Source organism: Talpa europaea, assembly GCF_964194135.1.
Source record: "Talpa europaea genome assembly, chromosome: 3".
NCBI classification, from domain to species: domain Eukaryota; kingdom Metazoa; phylum Chordata; class Mammalia; order Eulipotyphla; family Talpidae; genus Talpa; species Talpa europaea.
The window spans coordinates 90,774,345-90,791,939 of record NC_140069.1 but is presented as its reverse complement, the minus strand read 5'-3'; the positions used below and the strand labels follow the sequence as shown (position 1 = coordinate 90,791,939).

The 17,595-nt window shown below is 35.7% G+C and overlaps 1 protein-coding gene across 1 annotated transcript in view; it reads left to right on the top strand.

The window, feature by feature from the left end:
- The window catches only part of AGMO (alkylglycerol monooxygenase), a gene marked incomplete at both ends in the record, with an annotated part of 280,550 nt that extends 263,176 nt beyond the window's left edge, over nt 1-17,374 (top strand). Inside the window, one exon of the mRNA XM_084230587.1 lies at nt 17,306-17,374. Coding sequence (XP_084086713.1) covers nt 17,306-17,374 — 69 coding nt within the window. The remainder of the gene's footprint in view (nt 1-17,305) is intronic.
- Between the last annotated feature and the right edge of the window lie 221 nt (nt 17,375-17,595).

Here is a 17,595-nt window from a genome sequence, read left to right as displayed (position 1 = left end):
TCTCTGGTGGATCCTCTCACCCCCCGCATCTCTGGCCTGTGCCCCAGCTCTTGTATACATAAATAAATAAATCTTTATAAAAATAAATAAAAAATAAAAACCACAGCACAACCTGTTGGAAAAGTTAAAGGAATTCAACTCTGTAAATTACTACAGATTATAGATATATATAAATTATTGAAAAAGCAACAAAATACATAGATGAAAATTATATAAAACATGACAACTAGAGACCTCAAGGAAATGTGGAACCCAAAGAGAGAAAAAGGCTCCAGAGTCTAACCACAAAAACAGAGAAGTTGTCTCCTATTAAAGTTGAAAATTGCCATAAAAGAAAATCAAAAAGGTAAAGAAAACAGACAAGTCCAAGAGATACAAGATGACTCCAAAACGTTATTCAAAATATACAACAATCAGAAAAATTAATGAGCTCATAAATAAAATTAATGAACACAAGGTAGACATCAGAATTTTAAGTAAGAAAATAATGGATTCTGATGTAAAAAGCTCCATAAATCAGACTTAAAATTTCTGAGAAAGATCTGGAATCAAAATAGGCTAAAATGAGGATCAAATCAGTGACCTTAAACATAGTAATACAAAGAGGACCCAGGTGAAGAAAGAGAGAAACATGGGATGTAAAAAGAAAAATGAAGATTACTTTAAGAACTACCCTACTCCATCAGCAAAGGCAGCAAAAGGATAACGTGTATCCCAGAAGGGGACAGGAAAGAGAACTTATTCAAAGAAATCAGAGGAAAACTTCCCAAACTTGTTAAAGAAACTAAGTCCATGAGGCTAATATTTTCTCAGCAATAATTATATATTCATAGTTTTGAAAGCATCGGTTTTTTGTTTGTTTCTTTGTTTTTTTTTAACATTTTGAAGCTGGGTTTATTGGAAAAGGGAGAAAAGAGAGCGATACCTGCATAGTCACCCGTGGGCAGGAGAACTCCGAAAGCATCATTTTAACTTATCACCATCAGTGAGGAAGAGCCGGCGTTGCTAAAATCTAACATTCCAAATTCTACTTACAGTCTGTGCCTCCTTATCTCTGATGCTATGTTCACTTTGAGTTTAGGGAATCTTTTTAACATGAGAAAGCAGCATGCTTTTATTGTCAATCTTATATCTTTATGGCACTTCACAATTAATTTTTTGAGTCAGCAGTCACTCTAATCTTGTGAAAATTTAATGAAGCTAGGTAACTTTCTGGAGGAAAATAATTTATGTGGAGTTGGGACAACCTAATCTTACTCCTTTTCTAGAGTGCTAATTTGATTCAGGTCAATTTATATCCTAAGGCAACTGCAATGTGTATGAGATTTATCATTATTAGTCTAGTTACTAATTTACCCATGATATTCAGATTTCCTGATAATAACTATTTATTTTTTAATTTAACAGTTGACTACTTTGTCCAAAACTATTTTTCCAGGACTATAGTAAAAATACTCCCTCTGCTGATTTTATTAAATGCATTTGTTCTTTGAAAGAAACCAATTTAAAATTCATGTCAAAGAATTTATATCATCAACTTGGAGGAAAGAAAATTATGGCAAAGCAATAGATTTAGTGAAAAGAATTGACATACCAAGGATCATTTTTGCAAATCACTGAGGTAAAAATAAGTGAGAACCTTGTAAAAAGTTAAATATAATCCTGTTCTTTGTGACAGGAACATCCCTTTGTTATACAGGAAATTGAAGTCATCTGGAAATATAGACTACTGAAGCTCCAATTCAATTCTTGATCTAATATATTCAATAAGAAAACATTAAAAAATTCATAAACATGCATTTGAGGCCTATGAGAATCTGTTGTTAAATATCAGATTAATAAGTAGATATATTTTAGATATATTTATAATTAGTCCTTTTTATCCAACTTTTTTTTCTTACATCATTGTTCATTTTTGTATGATATTTGATTTCTCCCCTCAAGTGTAGTCCCTATATGTCTCCCACCACATCACCTGTGAACCATCACCATAGTTCCTTGTGCTCTTCCCTGCCCTGTTTTGATTGCTCTCCCCCACTCCTGTATGTTTCAGATATGGTCAACATGCAAGTTTTGCCTTGAAAATTTATCTTAATTAGAATGTAATGGAGCATCTCGGGATTTTTGGATCTTATGTTAATAAAAGCAAAAGGGCCTTGTATAATATTTCATTAATATACTTTCTTGAATATTTTGCATGTATTAAGAGTTTAATATTTTGAATATATGTAAATGAAAAGGGAAATGTGTTATAAACCAAATGGTTAATGCAACATCTGATTGTTTTTTGTCTAGGTTGTGAGAAAACTTAGAAGTGAATTAAGTGCACATTTTATCCTTGCTATTTCATAAAGAAAAAAATATATTCTTAACCCTGAAGGATGGAAATTTCACATCTTTCCAATTCTCTCTGTATAATTTGAGTTCATTCCCAGAACTTCATATTTCCTTTAATAATTTTCCTCTCACAATTAAAGCCATATCATTAATATCACTGTCATCTTTATCATCATCCTCGTCATCATTATTTGGAGTAAAGTCGATGTAGAATGTTGGTTTAGACTCACACCTTTTTTTATAGTGTAAAAGCTAGGAAATATGCTCTTTGAATGTTTGCAGTGTTTATGTAATCAGTACCTACATTGCCAAGGCTTATTGGAAACAGCTGGGTGCCTGCTGCCTGCCTCCCCCTCTGTTGGAACTGTTGCCAGAACAGGTAGTCAAAAATGGAAAGTAAGGGAAAACTCAGGCATCTGGGGTGTCTCTCAGGAAAGCAGCTGTGGCTTCCTTAGGAAGCAGTCATTGTTTCCCATCAGCCAAGACTCCATATACCCTTGGGTCCAGTTCTGGCATGGCTGGCCTAGTAGGATACAGTTTATGACTTAGGACTTATGCGAGAAACCATTTGGGCAGTCCCATCTCTGGCAGAACATTGAGAGAAATCCCCCAAGCTGCAAGCCATATGTGGGTTGTTGGCCTTGTATTTAGCCTACTCTGGGAGGTTCCCATTTACTGGGGCTCCAGTCATCCATTTGACACAAGCAAAAACAATACAAAGGGATCTTTTGAAAACATATCTTTCCATGATATACTGTCCTGTTTTTAAAACCAGACATCACTATTATTTCTGTAAACATGGCATTTTCTCCCTAACCATGAACTTATTCTTAAGGATACTTGTTTTGTTTCCTAGATAGCAGGCAAATACAAAGAATTTTTTAACCACACACTAAAAATCCTAGATTTGCTGTATCAAATGGATTCTGCATTTGGAAACTCATGCTCTTCCAGATTTTTCTGTACATCTTGTATTAAAAATTGCTATCCATTAGAGATGACCTAGGCTCTCGATTTATGCCAGAGAATTGGCAGAAGACAGCTCTGGACACTTAGGATATGCTGAAAATCAGTGTGCTGTTGTGATGGGATTATTTGACAGGGTTTGCCATTCATTTACCACAAAATGACATTTTGGTAAATTAAGACTGAATGTTTTTCTTGATCATTTTTGTTGGAATAAAACCCTGACTTTTAGATGCATATGCTTTAAATTTCAGTAGTCAGAAATAAACAGATATTAGAAGGGTGTTGTGAGTTGAATTTTAGATTAAATACCAAGTTTTTCATCATTGCGGAGTTCGATGAGGAGACTTGAGAACTGTAATAAATCCAGCAGTATTTTATTCAATTTTTTTCAGTTTTGAGATATACTGATGGGAAATAAATAAGTTTGTGCCAATATAAGGCATACCCAGGAAAATTAAATGAAGTTTTATTGCTAGTTGTAGCCAGAACTTATTTGTGGAAATAGAAAAGAAAAGGAAATTTAATGAATGTATTTTAAAATTCACTGAATTACCTGATAACTTCAAAAAAGTAAAGTCATAGTCTTTCAGTGGTTTTTCCCATCACTAATTTTAATACATAAAAGTCAAATCTTACCCTTCTGTAATATCAAGCACTTGGACAAGTAGAATTCAGTTTTGACAAGGCACATATTCTGGCCATCCTCTGGATATAACTTATTTCCAGTCAACTTTGGCTGTCTCTTTACTTTTCCTCTGTGTATTAATTGTGGTAAGTTGGGCATTTATAATGATCCATTTTACAAACTTCAAAGTTAAAAAAAAAACCCTAACCTCAGAAAAATTGAGAACAAAACCAATATAGTCAGAGTATGTATTTAGAAATTTTCCACGATTGATAAAAATTAAAGATATATCACTGGGTATAAAGAAAGTCAGAAAGTAATAAGTAATCAAAGGTGATTTTAAGATCCATACCACTAAGTGATCATATTTTTAGAACAAAGCTTGATAATATTGCAAAGTTTTAAAGTTATACCTCTATAAAGATGCTTTATTTGTAGCTTTGTATTCAAAAACTGAAAACTCCACAGATGTTTTTGAGAAATGTAGCATCTATTTTCACTTTATGCTAATTATGGTTTATACAATTTTGACCAGATGGGTTTGCATGCACGGTAGCTAATTTATGCCAACTGTCTTCAAATATATTCTCTGAAATGTAGGTAGAAATTGGAAATCTCTAAGTGATCTCTAATCTTCTTACTGATATTTATGGTTTTCAAAAGTTACCCTGATAGTCCAAATGTGGTCTGGATGAAGAAATAGTGTATTCCATGGAAGAATTGTTGAAAGCATACACACTTTCTTGAGCAGCTTAGACTTTTAGAATAAATTGTTGTGTATAAAAAGAGGTAATCATCTCTGGGGAACTGAAGAAATAGTTGCAATGAAAGCTTTTGCTTTTGTTGTCTAAATTAACTTAGTGCTTTTTTTGTCACTATAATTATAAGGTCCTTTGCCCCCCACTGAGTAGTTAAGTAGTGAAATATCTGATTTTCCAGTTTTCAGAGTTCAGTCAAACTACTTTCAAATTTGGCCCTAACGTTTATTTTGTATTTGTTTTCTTTAAATATATGATCATGGCATGTTTAGTACATTATTTTATTTAAAACACTATAAGAAGATATGTAATGGTTGAGAAAATATATATTCTTTTCAAATAAGGCATTTTATCACATGGACATTCACATTAATTTTTTTATATTGTATTGCCTTAGTTAAGAACTTTATATTAAACTAATTTAATAATATATGATTTAAAGCCTAAGTATGTACCAATCTTTATAAGATCACATTAAAATACCTGTGATTAGATGGGCGGAGCAACATGGTGGCGAGGAGATGCTGCAAGTAAGATCTCCCATTAAAAAAAGTTAATAGGGAGGAAAAGCAGCAGGTCCCAGTGAGAACTGGGACACAGAAGATAAACGGACGACTCCAGCAAACTACCCGAAGAAGAAAGTTGCCATAAAAGAGGACTAGAAGGGAGGAAAGCGCAGAACCCTGCTCCCCTCCCCCGCCCACAGAGTCGGCACTCTCCGACTGGCAGAGAGGAGGAAAACAACACACTAAAACGACCAACAAGAACAAACTATGCAGCAAGCAGGACTGTGAGTGGAAAGGAACTATTGCAGCCACCACACCCCGTGAACGTGAACGGGAGCTGCAGAGAACCCTGCAGGATTCGCCGCGGAGGTGAGCTATAGGCGCCATTAAACAGAGACCCCGCCCCCCAGGAGGAGGCCAGGACTAGCACACAGCCCCGGGCCACCTGGTAAGCTTGCACGGAAAAGCAGCGTGCTGGAAAAGCAGACGCGGATTGGGATCGAGGCTGCCCAGGTCCCCGCGCCTGCGACCTAGGCTTGTAGGGAGACACGCGCGAAGACCCTCACTGAGGTGAAAGTCCCTCACTGAGTATCCAGGAACCAGGCACCCAGGCACGGGAGCGGGGTGCAAAAGACGCCATTCTGTGGACACTGAACTGGGCTACAGCCCGCGTCCTGGACCTGAGGGCTTTGGAACTGAGATCCGGAGCACAAAAATCGGGGCATGGGTTCTCCACGATGGTGGGGCACAAAGCAGACACAGCACCCCAAAGCCATTGAGGTTTACCCTACCATTCCCGCTCTGTTTCCTGTCCCACGGGGTGAAAAAAAAAAAAAAAAACAGCTCCCCAAGGGCTCTAGGAGAGATCTCTGGCGCCACCTAGCGACTTGAAACCAGCAGGGGCTCCTGGAGGAGCCAGTGGCCAGCTGGGAAGTTAGCCCACGCCCGGCCCCTGCCGACCAGTAGTCTGAGCCCACAGGGGGAGTGAGTACCCAAAGCCGGGGCAGACCAGTCGCGCAGAAGAGTGTGCCTGAGACTGGACACGCAGGGAGTGTGTCCTGCATTGCCATTTTAGAACAGGGACATTTCTTCAGTAAAGACTGCCTGCAGAAGGCTCCCTCAGGAGCCAGAGGTGAGCCGGGGAAGTTCGCCCACACCAGAACACCTCTGGCCTGCAGTCCAAGCCCAGAGGGGGAGAGGGAACCCACCGCTGGGGCCGACCAGGAGCACAGGGGAGTGTGTCCCCACATCGGCATTTTAGAACAGGGACCTTTCTTCAGTAAAGACTGCTTGAAACTGACAGATGGCTCCCGGAGGAGTCAGAGGGGAGCAGAGAAGCTCACCCAAGATGCCGGCCAGTCCCAGCAACACAGTGTCCCAACGCATACGGCAAATTAGAAAACAGACAGTAGGGAGTAGAAGAACCACATGCAACATAGCAACACCTCAGGGAAGAAGCACATCACAAAAAGAAAACCAGCCCACAGATTGCAACGACAGTAGCTTGGAAGAACTTCTGAGCCTTCCAGAAAGAGAATTTAAAATTGCCATGATTAAAAAAATGACAGAACTCATAAAGGAAAACAATGATAAGGCAAAAATAATCAATGATCAGAAGAATGAAATTGAGTCCCTAAAAAGGGAAGTAAAAGAAATGCAGGGGATCAAAGAATTAATGGAAGAACTAAAGAATTCTGGGAAAAGCAATGAAAGCAGAATAGATGAAATGGAAGAACGAATAAGTTCTCTTGAAGACACAGAAATAAAAAGAACCAAAACAGAAAAGGAAAGAGAAGTACGAAGGAAAAAGAACGAAGAAAGACTTCAGGATCTATCAGATACCATGAGGAAAGGAAATATAAGAGTTATAGGAATACCAGAAGGAGAGGAGAGAGATGTAGGAAGAGAAAATATTCCAGGAGATAATTGAAGAGAACTTCCCAAATGTGAAGAAGGAGCTGAAATTTGATATACAAGAAGCAAGAAGAACACCAAATTTCCATGACGAAAGGAAAAATACAGCAAGACACATAACAGTGAAGCTCCCAAGAATCCAGGACAAGGAAAAAATAATGAAGCTGACAAGAGGGAAGAAACAAATAACATTCAAAGGAAAACCAATCATGCTGACATCAGACTTCTCTGAAGAAACACTACAGGCAAGGAGAGAGTGGAAGGACATAGTCAACAGACTCCAAGAAAACAGATGTCAACCAAGAATACTCTATACCGCAAAGCTTTCCTTCCTCTATGAAGAAAGAATAAGGACCTTCCCAGACAAACAGAAACTATGGAACTTCATTACCAATAAACCCCCACTCCAAAAAATACTACAAGGAATCCTAAAGCCAGAACCTCAGAGGGACGAATAACAATGAAAGAAGGCAAGGAAAAAAAAAAAGATATTAAAAGAATAAATAAAATCAAAGGAAAGACAAACACAATGGCAAATACAGATGCTAACATATCAATATTAACCCTAATTGTAAATGGACTAAACTCTTCAATAAAAAGAAACAGAGTTGCAGCCTGGATTAAGAAACAAAACCCAACCTTTTGCTGTCTCCAGGAAACACATTTAGCTACAAAAGACAAAAATAGACTCAAAGTTAAAGGATGGAAAACAATCCTACAAGCAAATGGACCTAAAAGAAAGCAGGAACAGCTATACGTATATCAGATAAAACAGATTTCAAACTCAAAAAAATAAAAAGGGATCCCAACGGTCACTACATTATGATCAAAGGGACAATACTTCAAGAAGAAATAACACTAATTAACATATACTCACCAAACGAAGGAGCACCAAAATATATCAGTCAACTGTTGTCATCTCTGAAAACAGACATCAGAGAAAACACATATATAGTGGGAGACTTCAACACACCACTATCAACAATGGATAGATCAACAAGACAAAAAATAAGTAAAGAAACTAAAGCTCTAAATAAGGACCTAGAGCATTTGGGCTTAACAGACATCTATAGAACACTAAACCCTCAAAAAACGGAGTACACATTTTTCTCAAGCGCACACGGATCATTCTCCAGGATCGATCACATACTGGGGCACAAGACAAATATCAACAGATACACCAAGATTGAAATCATACCACCCATCTTTTCTGACCATGAAGTCATCAAGCTAGAAATAAACCATAAAAAGAAGGCAAGGAACTTTCCTACCTCATGGAGACTAAAAACCACACTACTGAAAGACCACTTGACTAATGAGGAGATCAAAGAGGAAATTAAAAAAATTCTTTGAAATGAATGACAAGGAGGACACCAATATCCTAAATGTATGGGACGCAGCAAAAGCAGTAATAAGAGGAAAATATATAGCAATAGAAGCTCACATCAAGAAACAAGAAAAAACTCAAAGAAGCAACCTAATCTTGAAGCTCAAAGATCTAGGAAAAGAACAACAACAAAAAAAACCCAAAACCAGTAGAAGAAAAGAAATAATAAAAAGCAAAGCAGAAATAAATGAAATTGAAACTAAAAAAACAATCCAAAAGATTAATGAAACCAAGAGCTGGTTCTTCGAAAAAATCAATAAAATAGACAAACCCCTAGCCAGGCTCACAAAGGAAAAAAGGGAGAAAGCACAAATAAACAGGATCACAAATGAAAGAGGAGAAATCACAACGGACACAGCAGAAATAAAACGAATAATCAGTAACTACTATGAAGAGTAGTATGGAAAAAAGTTCAACAATCTAGAGGAGATGGACAAATTCCTACAACTCTACAATCACCCAAAGCTAGATAAAGAAGAAATAGAACACCTAAACAGACCAATTACAATTGAAATGGTAATCAAAAACCTCCCCAAAAACAAAAGCCCAGGACCTGATGGATTTACAAACGAATTCTACCAAACATTCAGAGATGAATTGGTGCCCATCCTTCACAAACTCTTCCAAAAAATTGAGAAGGAAGAGACAATACCAAACACGTTCTATGAAGCCAACGTTACACTAATACCAAAACCAAACAAGGACAACACAAAAAAGGAAAACTACAGGCCAATCTCCCTAATGAACACGGATGCAAAAATCCTCAACAAAATTTTAGCTATCAGAATCCAACAATGTATCCATAAGATAATTCACCACGACCAAGTAGGATTCATTCCAGGGAAACAAGGATGGTTTAACATCCGAAAATCAATCAACGTTATCCAACACATCAACAAAAAGAAATATAAAAAACATATGATAATATCAATAGATGCTGAGAACGCTTTCGACAAAGTGCAACACCCATTCATGATAAAAGCCCTTGAAATTCTTGGGATACAAGGAACATACCTCAACATCATAAAGGCCATCTATGAGAAGCCAACAGCCAGTATCATTCTCAATGGTGAAAAGCTGAAAGCAATTCCATTAAGATCTGGAACAAGACAAGGATGCCCACCCTCACCACTGCTTTTCAATATAATACTGGAAGTCCTAGCCAGAGCAATAAGACAAGAGAAAGACATCCAAGGAATCCAAATAGGAAAAGAAAAAGTCAAACTATCACTATTTGCAGATGATATGATAATATACATAGAGAACCCCAAAAACTCCACAGAAAAACTAATTCAACTCATCCATCCATTCAGTAAAGTGGCAGGATACAAAATCAACACACAAAAGTCAGTATTGTTCCTATACACAAACAATAAATCTGAAGAAGAAATAAAAAAAAACATCCCTTTTATTATCGAAACAAAAAAAATCAAATATTTGGGAATAAATCTAACAAAAGAGGTAAAGGACCTATACAAAGAAAACTATAAAACACTGTTAAAAGAAATAGAAGAAGACACAAAGAAATGGAGAGACATCCCCTGCTCATGGATTGGAAGAATAAACATTATTAAAATGGCCATCCTAACAAAAGCAATATACAGATTCAATGCTATTCCAATCAAAATTTCAATGTCATTCTTCAAAGAAATAGAACAATTATTGATGAAATTTATATGGAATCACAAAAAACCCCGAATTGCCAAAGCTCTCCTGAAAAAGAAAGAAGGGAATGGAGGCATCACACTCCCAGACTTCAAACTATACTACAAAGCCATAATCATCAAAACTGCATGGTATTGGAACAAGAACAGACATACAGACCAATGGAACCAAATAGAAAATCCAGAAATAAACCCACAGATTTATGGTCAACTAATCTTTGACAAAGGAGCAAAGACTATGCATTGGAGCAAAGAAAGTTTGTTCAATAAATGGTGCTGGGAAAACTGGGTTGCTACATGCAAAAGAATGAAGCTTGACCACTACCTCACACCATACACAAAAATCAACTCAAAATGGATTAAAGAACTAGACATAAGACCTGAAACCATAAAATATATAGAAGGAAATATAGGCGAAACACTACGTGATTTGACATCAAAGACATCTTTACAGATACATCACCCAAAGCAGTGATAGTGAAGGCAAAGATAAACACCTGGGACTACATCAAATTAAAGAGCTTCTGCACAGCAAAACAGACAATAACAAAAACAAAGAGAAACCCCACTGACTGGGAGAAAATTTTTGCACCCAACACTAATGATAAAGGACTGGTCACAAAAATCTGCAAAGAGCTGATGAGACTCAACAACAACAACAACAAAAAATAACCCAGTCAAAAAATGGGCAGAAGAGCTAAAAAGAAACTTCTCTGAAGAGGAAATGCAAATGGCCAACAGGCATATGAAAAAATGTTCAACATCACTTGTAATCAGGGAAATGCAAATCAAAACTACCATGAGATACCATCTCACACCAGTGAGAATGGCACATATTAAAAAAACTAGCAACAACAAATGTTGGCGAGGTTGTGGAGAAAAGGGAACTCTCCTGCAATGTTGGTGGGAGTGAAAACTGGTCCAACCACTATGGAGAGCTGTGTGGAGATTTCTGAACCTACTAAACATAGAGCTTCCATATGATCCAGCAATTCCACTCCTAGGTATTTACCCAAAGGACACAGAAACATCAATTCCAAAGAGCACCTGCACCCCTATCTTTATAGCAGCACTGTTTACATTAGCTAAGCTTTGGAAACAGCCTAAATGCCCAAAAATAGATGACTGGATCAAGAAGATGTGGTACATATATACCATGGAATATTACTCAGCATTCAAAAAAGATAAACACATGCAATTTGCAGCAACATGGATGGCGCTGGAAGGGATCATGCTCAGTGAAATAAGCCAAAAAGAAAAAGAAAAATACCGGATGGTCTCACTCATAGCAGGAATCTAGAAAACTTAAATAAGGGACCAGGAAAATGAATAACTATAAGAAAGTGAAAATCAAAATCAACAAAAAACTATGAACCAGAGACACTTTTTGGGGGGTGGGGGGCGGGAGGGGAGGGATTGGGGTCAGAATGGGGGGTTGCAATTGTATGGGGAATATAAAAATAAAATTTATTATAAAAAAAATAAAATACCTGTGATTATATCTGCTCTGGAAAGATATAGAAATAAACAGTAGAAAATGGAAGATTTGCAGGTAATATTTCAATGTCTGGAAATTATTTCTCTTAAGCTTTTTGAGTGTGTCTACATATGACTCATTTGATCATATGTAGAATATACTGAAAGTAAAATTGATAATTGTCAATTTCTTTGTGTTGGCATTTGTTAAACTTTGTTTCTGCAAAATTCTAGAGAAAATGTACTGTACTATTACCTAATAACTTCCGGATGTTTTTGTTTCAGGAACTCAAGTACTTTGGCTCCAGTTCTACTCTAGCTGTTTGTTTATTTGTTCCCTTGCATGAATAGGAAAGAAAGATGATTTGTAGCAATTCAGGTTGGATCTCTTTTTAAGTTCTTATCTGTAGAGCAGACAATGATCTGTATTTTATGTATATATATATATATATGAAGTATATTTAACAATTGCTTCTAATTTTCCACAAATAATTTAGTAAAAACATCTGTATATTTTAATGTATTTCCTTTAAGACAAATTATTGGAATGGTGGTTGTTATAGTTGTGTTGTATAACCAGATAATTGGTATTTTATGTCATCAATGTTAGAGAAAGAATTTTTAGGTAAAAATATACTCTTACATTTAAAAGAGAAAGAATTTTTAGGTAAAAATATACTCTTACATTTAAAATTGTTATAGGTATAAGTACATTAATTTCTGGAAATCAGTACAGAAGTCTAAGTTTGACTTTGAAAATTATGCAATAAGGAAAATGGTTATATTTTTTAATTTTTTGAAAGTGTCTCAAATCTTCATAGAAATGCTATTTCACATTTAAAATATATTTGTTTCTTCCTTAGCAAGGTAGAATTTGGCAAGTAGATTTATCCATCATTTACAAAATTTCTTAGCTTTTCTAACTTGTTCAGTCAACTTTTTAGAGATTTAGTGTTTCAGAGGTTTTCTTTGTCTTGTGACTGATTTTGACAGTACTTTAAATCTTTCATTTTACTTGCCAGTTTATATAATAGTAAGATAATTTGAGATCTCTTACCACCTCCATCAATGTACGGTATTGATAGTTCTAATAGAAATTGCCTATTGCTCAAGGTATTATTTTTTTTTCTTTTTGCACCAGATCATTTACATATAAATATGGTAGGTGAATTCAAACCACAGAAACACATGTACACAGAGGTATAAGAACAATGCACTAGCTCTGTGATTTGAGTAGTAGCAGTTTGAGGAGATGCCATATACACCCAAATGCCTCTTCTGATACTGTTCTCTCTCCTTTAAGATTAAATGCCTGATGCTCATAAGAAGGGCCACTTTTAATAAGACCTGTTAAAGCAGAGACATAACTAAGAAGGGCAGCAGAATAACACATCGGTTCCACTGGTGTTTAGTATGGATTAGTAGCTCAGATTAGCCACCTGCCAATTGATGAGCTTTTTTGGAAAGGGGTGGAGGAAATGTGGAGAGCATCTGTACAGGCCAGAGTTCAGGCATCAGAGTCGAGGGCTCTGGGAAGTCGAGGAAATAGCCTGAAGACAAAAGCCACTAATGATGTGTTAGTGCAAGGAGAGCTTGACACCAAAAGTGAACTTCCTCTGTTTCATATTTTGAATCCAGCTGTTAAATTCATGGGGCTTTACAGACCTAGAATAAAATGATCATTCACTGAGTTTATACATGTCCAGAAACATCATATCTATAGATTAGAGAAGAAAGTTGCAAAAAAGCAAAAAACAAAAAACCCTGCTTTGCATGCCATTTATTCTTATACTAGCCTGTGTGGTAATCTTCCTGTCTTGATTTAACAGTTGGTTAAGAAATGTGTTCGTGAACTGGTTTCTCAAATGATACATTTAATCTGATCAGCTGTGTCTTCAAGAATAGCTTAATAAAAAAAATCAAGAGAAAGATTGGGCATGAGAAAATTTAAATGGAATGACTACAATAATCAATCATAATCATTTAATTGTTGAATCCATTTTAATTACTTTTCTAGTATAAAGTATATATGAATATATACTTAGACACTTAAGTCATATTTAAAAGAAAGAGTAAATGTGTATTTTCCTACTTAATTGTTATCTAATAAAACAGAGTGAACATTGCAAGGTCACACATTATTTTGATCCTATACCAATCTGGACTTCATTATGTATAAAAACTCCAATGTATGCTTAAAATTCTGATTGTGTAAAGCCTCCATATCCTGGCAGTTACTGACTCAAAAATCACCAGGCAAGTGCAGGTGATACCTACAGAGGAAATGAATTCATTATTGATATTCATATTCATTGAACTGACTGTTCAGGATGTGCAGTTAGATTTTCTTAAGGATAGTGAATGAAAACCATCACCCTAGCTCTGATGTGTAGTAGACTTCTGATTTCATGGCAAATCACAAAAATTCTGAGTGACTATTGCCTCCTCAGCAAACTGGATGTTTATCTTTCAGGTTTATCATGAGAATTAAACATCAGAATCTAGTAAAGGCACTTAGGAAAATGCCACACCTCAGCATGTTTCTCATTGAGCATTATAGCTGAATCAAATCAGGACCCCTCTGCTCCATGACTTTATTCCCGCACTCTATTTTCAGTGATAATGCATAGGGGTCTGGTGGCAAAGGACAAAGAAAATAAAATGGCAAACAGTGCAACATTGTATTTTTTGGTAAGAAGCTAGAAACATTTTTTGGTAAGAAGCTGGAAAAGCAAGCTTTTGGGGTTGATTGAGTTAGGTATGGAAAATAAGACTTTAATCATAGTTGCAAAAGTAGAAAGATTTGATTGTGAGGTGGTGGATTAACAACAAATGCATGGGTTATATAGTGATATTTTCATTCTCGTGTTAGATTTGAAATTTTAAACATTTCTGGGGTTCCAGATGTAAGTTTGAGTGAGAGGGAGGGGATGTGGAAGAGGAGAATCATGACATACAAAATTTTACATACGGTTTTAAAGGTTTTACTGAAATCATTCCCTCTAGCTTTCACCCGTGAAAATAATCCTGTGACACTGGACACTAGATTCAAAACCGATAAAACCTTCTATTGCCAAACATATCACAGATTCCATTACCTTGCACAATATAAAGTATCTACTAGTTGCTCAGTGACTATTATAGATCCAAATTAAACTGTCCTGATATTGTAGATTTATCATCTCTGTCCCACTTGAAAGTTGTTTTCTGGGCGTCTCTCTGTCAACATTAATCCATCTTTATAGAAAAATGTAATTCATGGCACAGATCTGAGGGCTTTCACAAATACTCTGCAATCATGATTTTATTTTACCTGGCACCATCATGAGAAATCCCATGAGGTCATTTTTCTTGAATTACAGTGAAAAGAAACAAAATCAAAACCAGCCTTTAAATATATTGTATTTGATTACTAAGGCAACTTCAAATGTTAATATTGTTCTTGACATCTGTATCAATATAAATGCTGATTGTATTTTTGTATTTTTGCGTATTTGTAGATGTTATAGTTTAATATGATTGCATGAATTTGAAGAAAATTTTCATATTGATTAAAATAAACTATGTAATAGTTCTTTAGAAAGAGTCAGAAATCTCAAATGAAACTGAACAACTTTAAACCAAGAGGGGTTTTTTGTTGTTTTCCATATTCAGTCTTTAATAGCAAGATTAGCACAGTTTAGGATATTTTCTGTGAATTAGTGGCTGGCCTAATTAGTGCCTTATCTCAGTCCATCAACCCAGAGTAGTCCCATGCTTTTATCTTATTATTAATATGCATATACATATTATATATTTATTACACCACCCTTCATTCTTTACAATGTATGATTTCCTGTGAAATTCCCACCACCAATTCACCTGTGCGCCATCACCATAGTCCCTTGTGCTCCTCCCACCCCTTTCCTGAGACTTCTCCCTGATTTCCTCCCCTACAGAATGTCTCTGGTCTATGGTTGCCAGTTGATTTTGATTTTCACTTTATTATGTCTGTTTTTTCCTGATCCCTTAGTTGGTTTCTCTACATTCCTCCAATAAATGAAACCATCCAATATTTTTCTTTTTCTTTCTGGCTTATTTCACTGAGCACAGTCCCTTCCAGCTCCATCCATGTTGCTGCAAATGGCATGAGTTTATCTTTTTGGATTGCTGGGTAATATTCCATTGTGTGTGTGTATATATATATATATACCATATCTTCTTGATCCAATCATCTGTTTTTGGGCATTTGGGTTGTTTCCATAGCTTACCTATTGTAAATAATAATTTTTATCTTAATGTCTCATATGAATGTGTGTGTATTGGACACATTTATATATAATAAATATTCTTTTGGACTAGTGCTCTTCTTGGGATAGGGGGAGATAATTGATCATATTTTATTAGCTTGGAGAAGTTTGCAAATAAAAATATGAAGAAACTTACAAAACTGTCCTGATAACCCCAGCTGTTTGTGTTTTTTTTTTTTTTTAAATTTGTTTTTTTCTATCATCCCGGTAGTACCAACTAAAGTGGAGATCATAAAAGCTTAATTTGGGTGCATAGGTAAGAATAATGGGAAGGATTAGACTTAGGAAAACTCTGATGGTATCTGGATTTTTATCTCAAAAGGCGTAAAAAATGTGCATTATGGCATTTAGTTTACTCATGGTGAGAAATGTGCAACCGTATGTTCCTGCCAAGGATCGTTAGAAATCAGGAGCTTTATGTGGCTTATTTTGGTAAATTATCGGAAATGTGTGGTGATACTTGAAAGCAACAAAGTAAATGAAATGATCTCTTGTGGCTGCTTGTGGTTTATTTATTTATTTTTTTTTTATTTTTTTATTTTTTTTATAAATTTTATTGTTATATTCCCCATACAATTGCAGCCCCCCATTCTGACCCCAATCCCTCCCCTCCCGCCCCCGCCCCCCTAAAAGTGTCTCTGGTTCATAGTTTTTTGTTGATTTTGATTTTCACTTTCTTATAGTTATTCATTTTCCTGGTCCCTTATTTAAGTTTTCTAGATTCCTGCTATGAGTGAGACCATCCGGTATTTTTCTTTTTCTTTTTGGCTTATTTCGCTGAGCATGATCCCTTCCAGCGCCATCCATGTTGCAGCAAACATGCAATTTGCTTGTGGTTTATTTATGTCTTCAAATTTAAAGAGAATTAAATAAATTACCTTTATATACCTGATAAGGTCATTGTTCAAACTCTAATTCATGTTGGGTGATGTTTCTTAATATGCTCTACCACATTGCATCAGAGAGGAATGATTATTAAATACTGTTTCTATTTATCTTTTTCCAAAGGTCTCTTAAACTATAAAGACAATGAGATAATTTAAAAATAAGTACAACTTGCAGTATGCCCCAAGACCAGAGAAAGTTGTTTCATTTAGTATCTAACTTGCATAGCCCCCATCCCTAGAAATGACCCAAATTTGTGAGTATATAATAAAAAAGCCACAAAAACAAAACTTTTTACTCCCACTCCTATCTTCACATGTGCCTTAAACTGGATTGGCTAGATTCTATCAGTGAACAACTGCTAGCTTCAGTTTGAATAATTTAATTCTCTAAAGGTTTATGTTCTTTTTCCCCATGAGAGATATTTTGACTCAATTAAGCAAAAGTATTGATTTAATTTTAATTGTTTTTCCTCTTTGTGTTTTATTTTTTCAGATTTTTTTTTCCCTCTGCATTGCTTTCTGGGGAGTGAAATGCATGAAACAACTTGTCTCCAGCCCTTGAAAATAATTTGTTTGTACATAATTCCCTTGTTTTAATCAGTTGCTTGCAACCAGTATTATTGCTGTCTAAAGGATTGTAATCATCTTATACAGTGATTGTAAGAAGGTTTTTTAATGGAAAGCATATATACTTATTTACTCTTGCTTGCTTTTCTCATTATTATTTTCTATTAAAACTAAGTCAGTTGCAGTTACTTTCTTTCATTGCTAAATTCAAAGGCA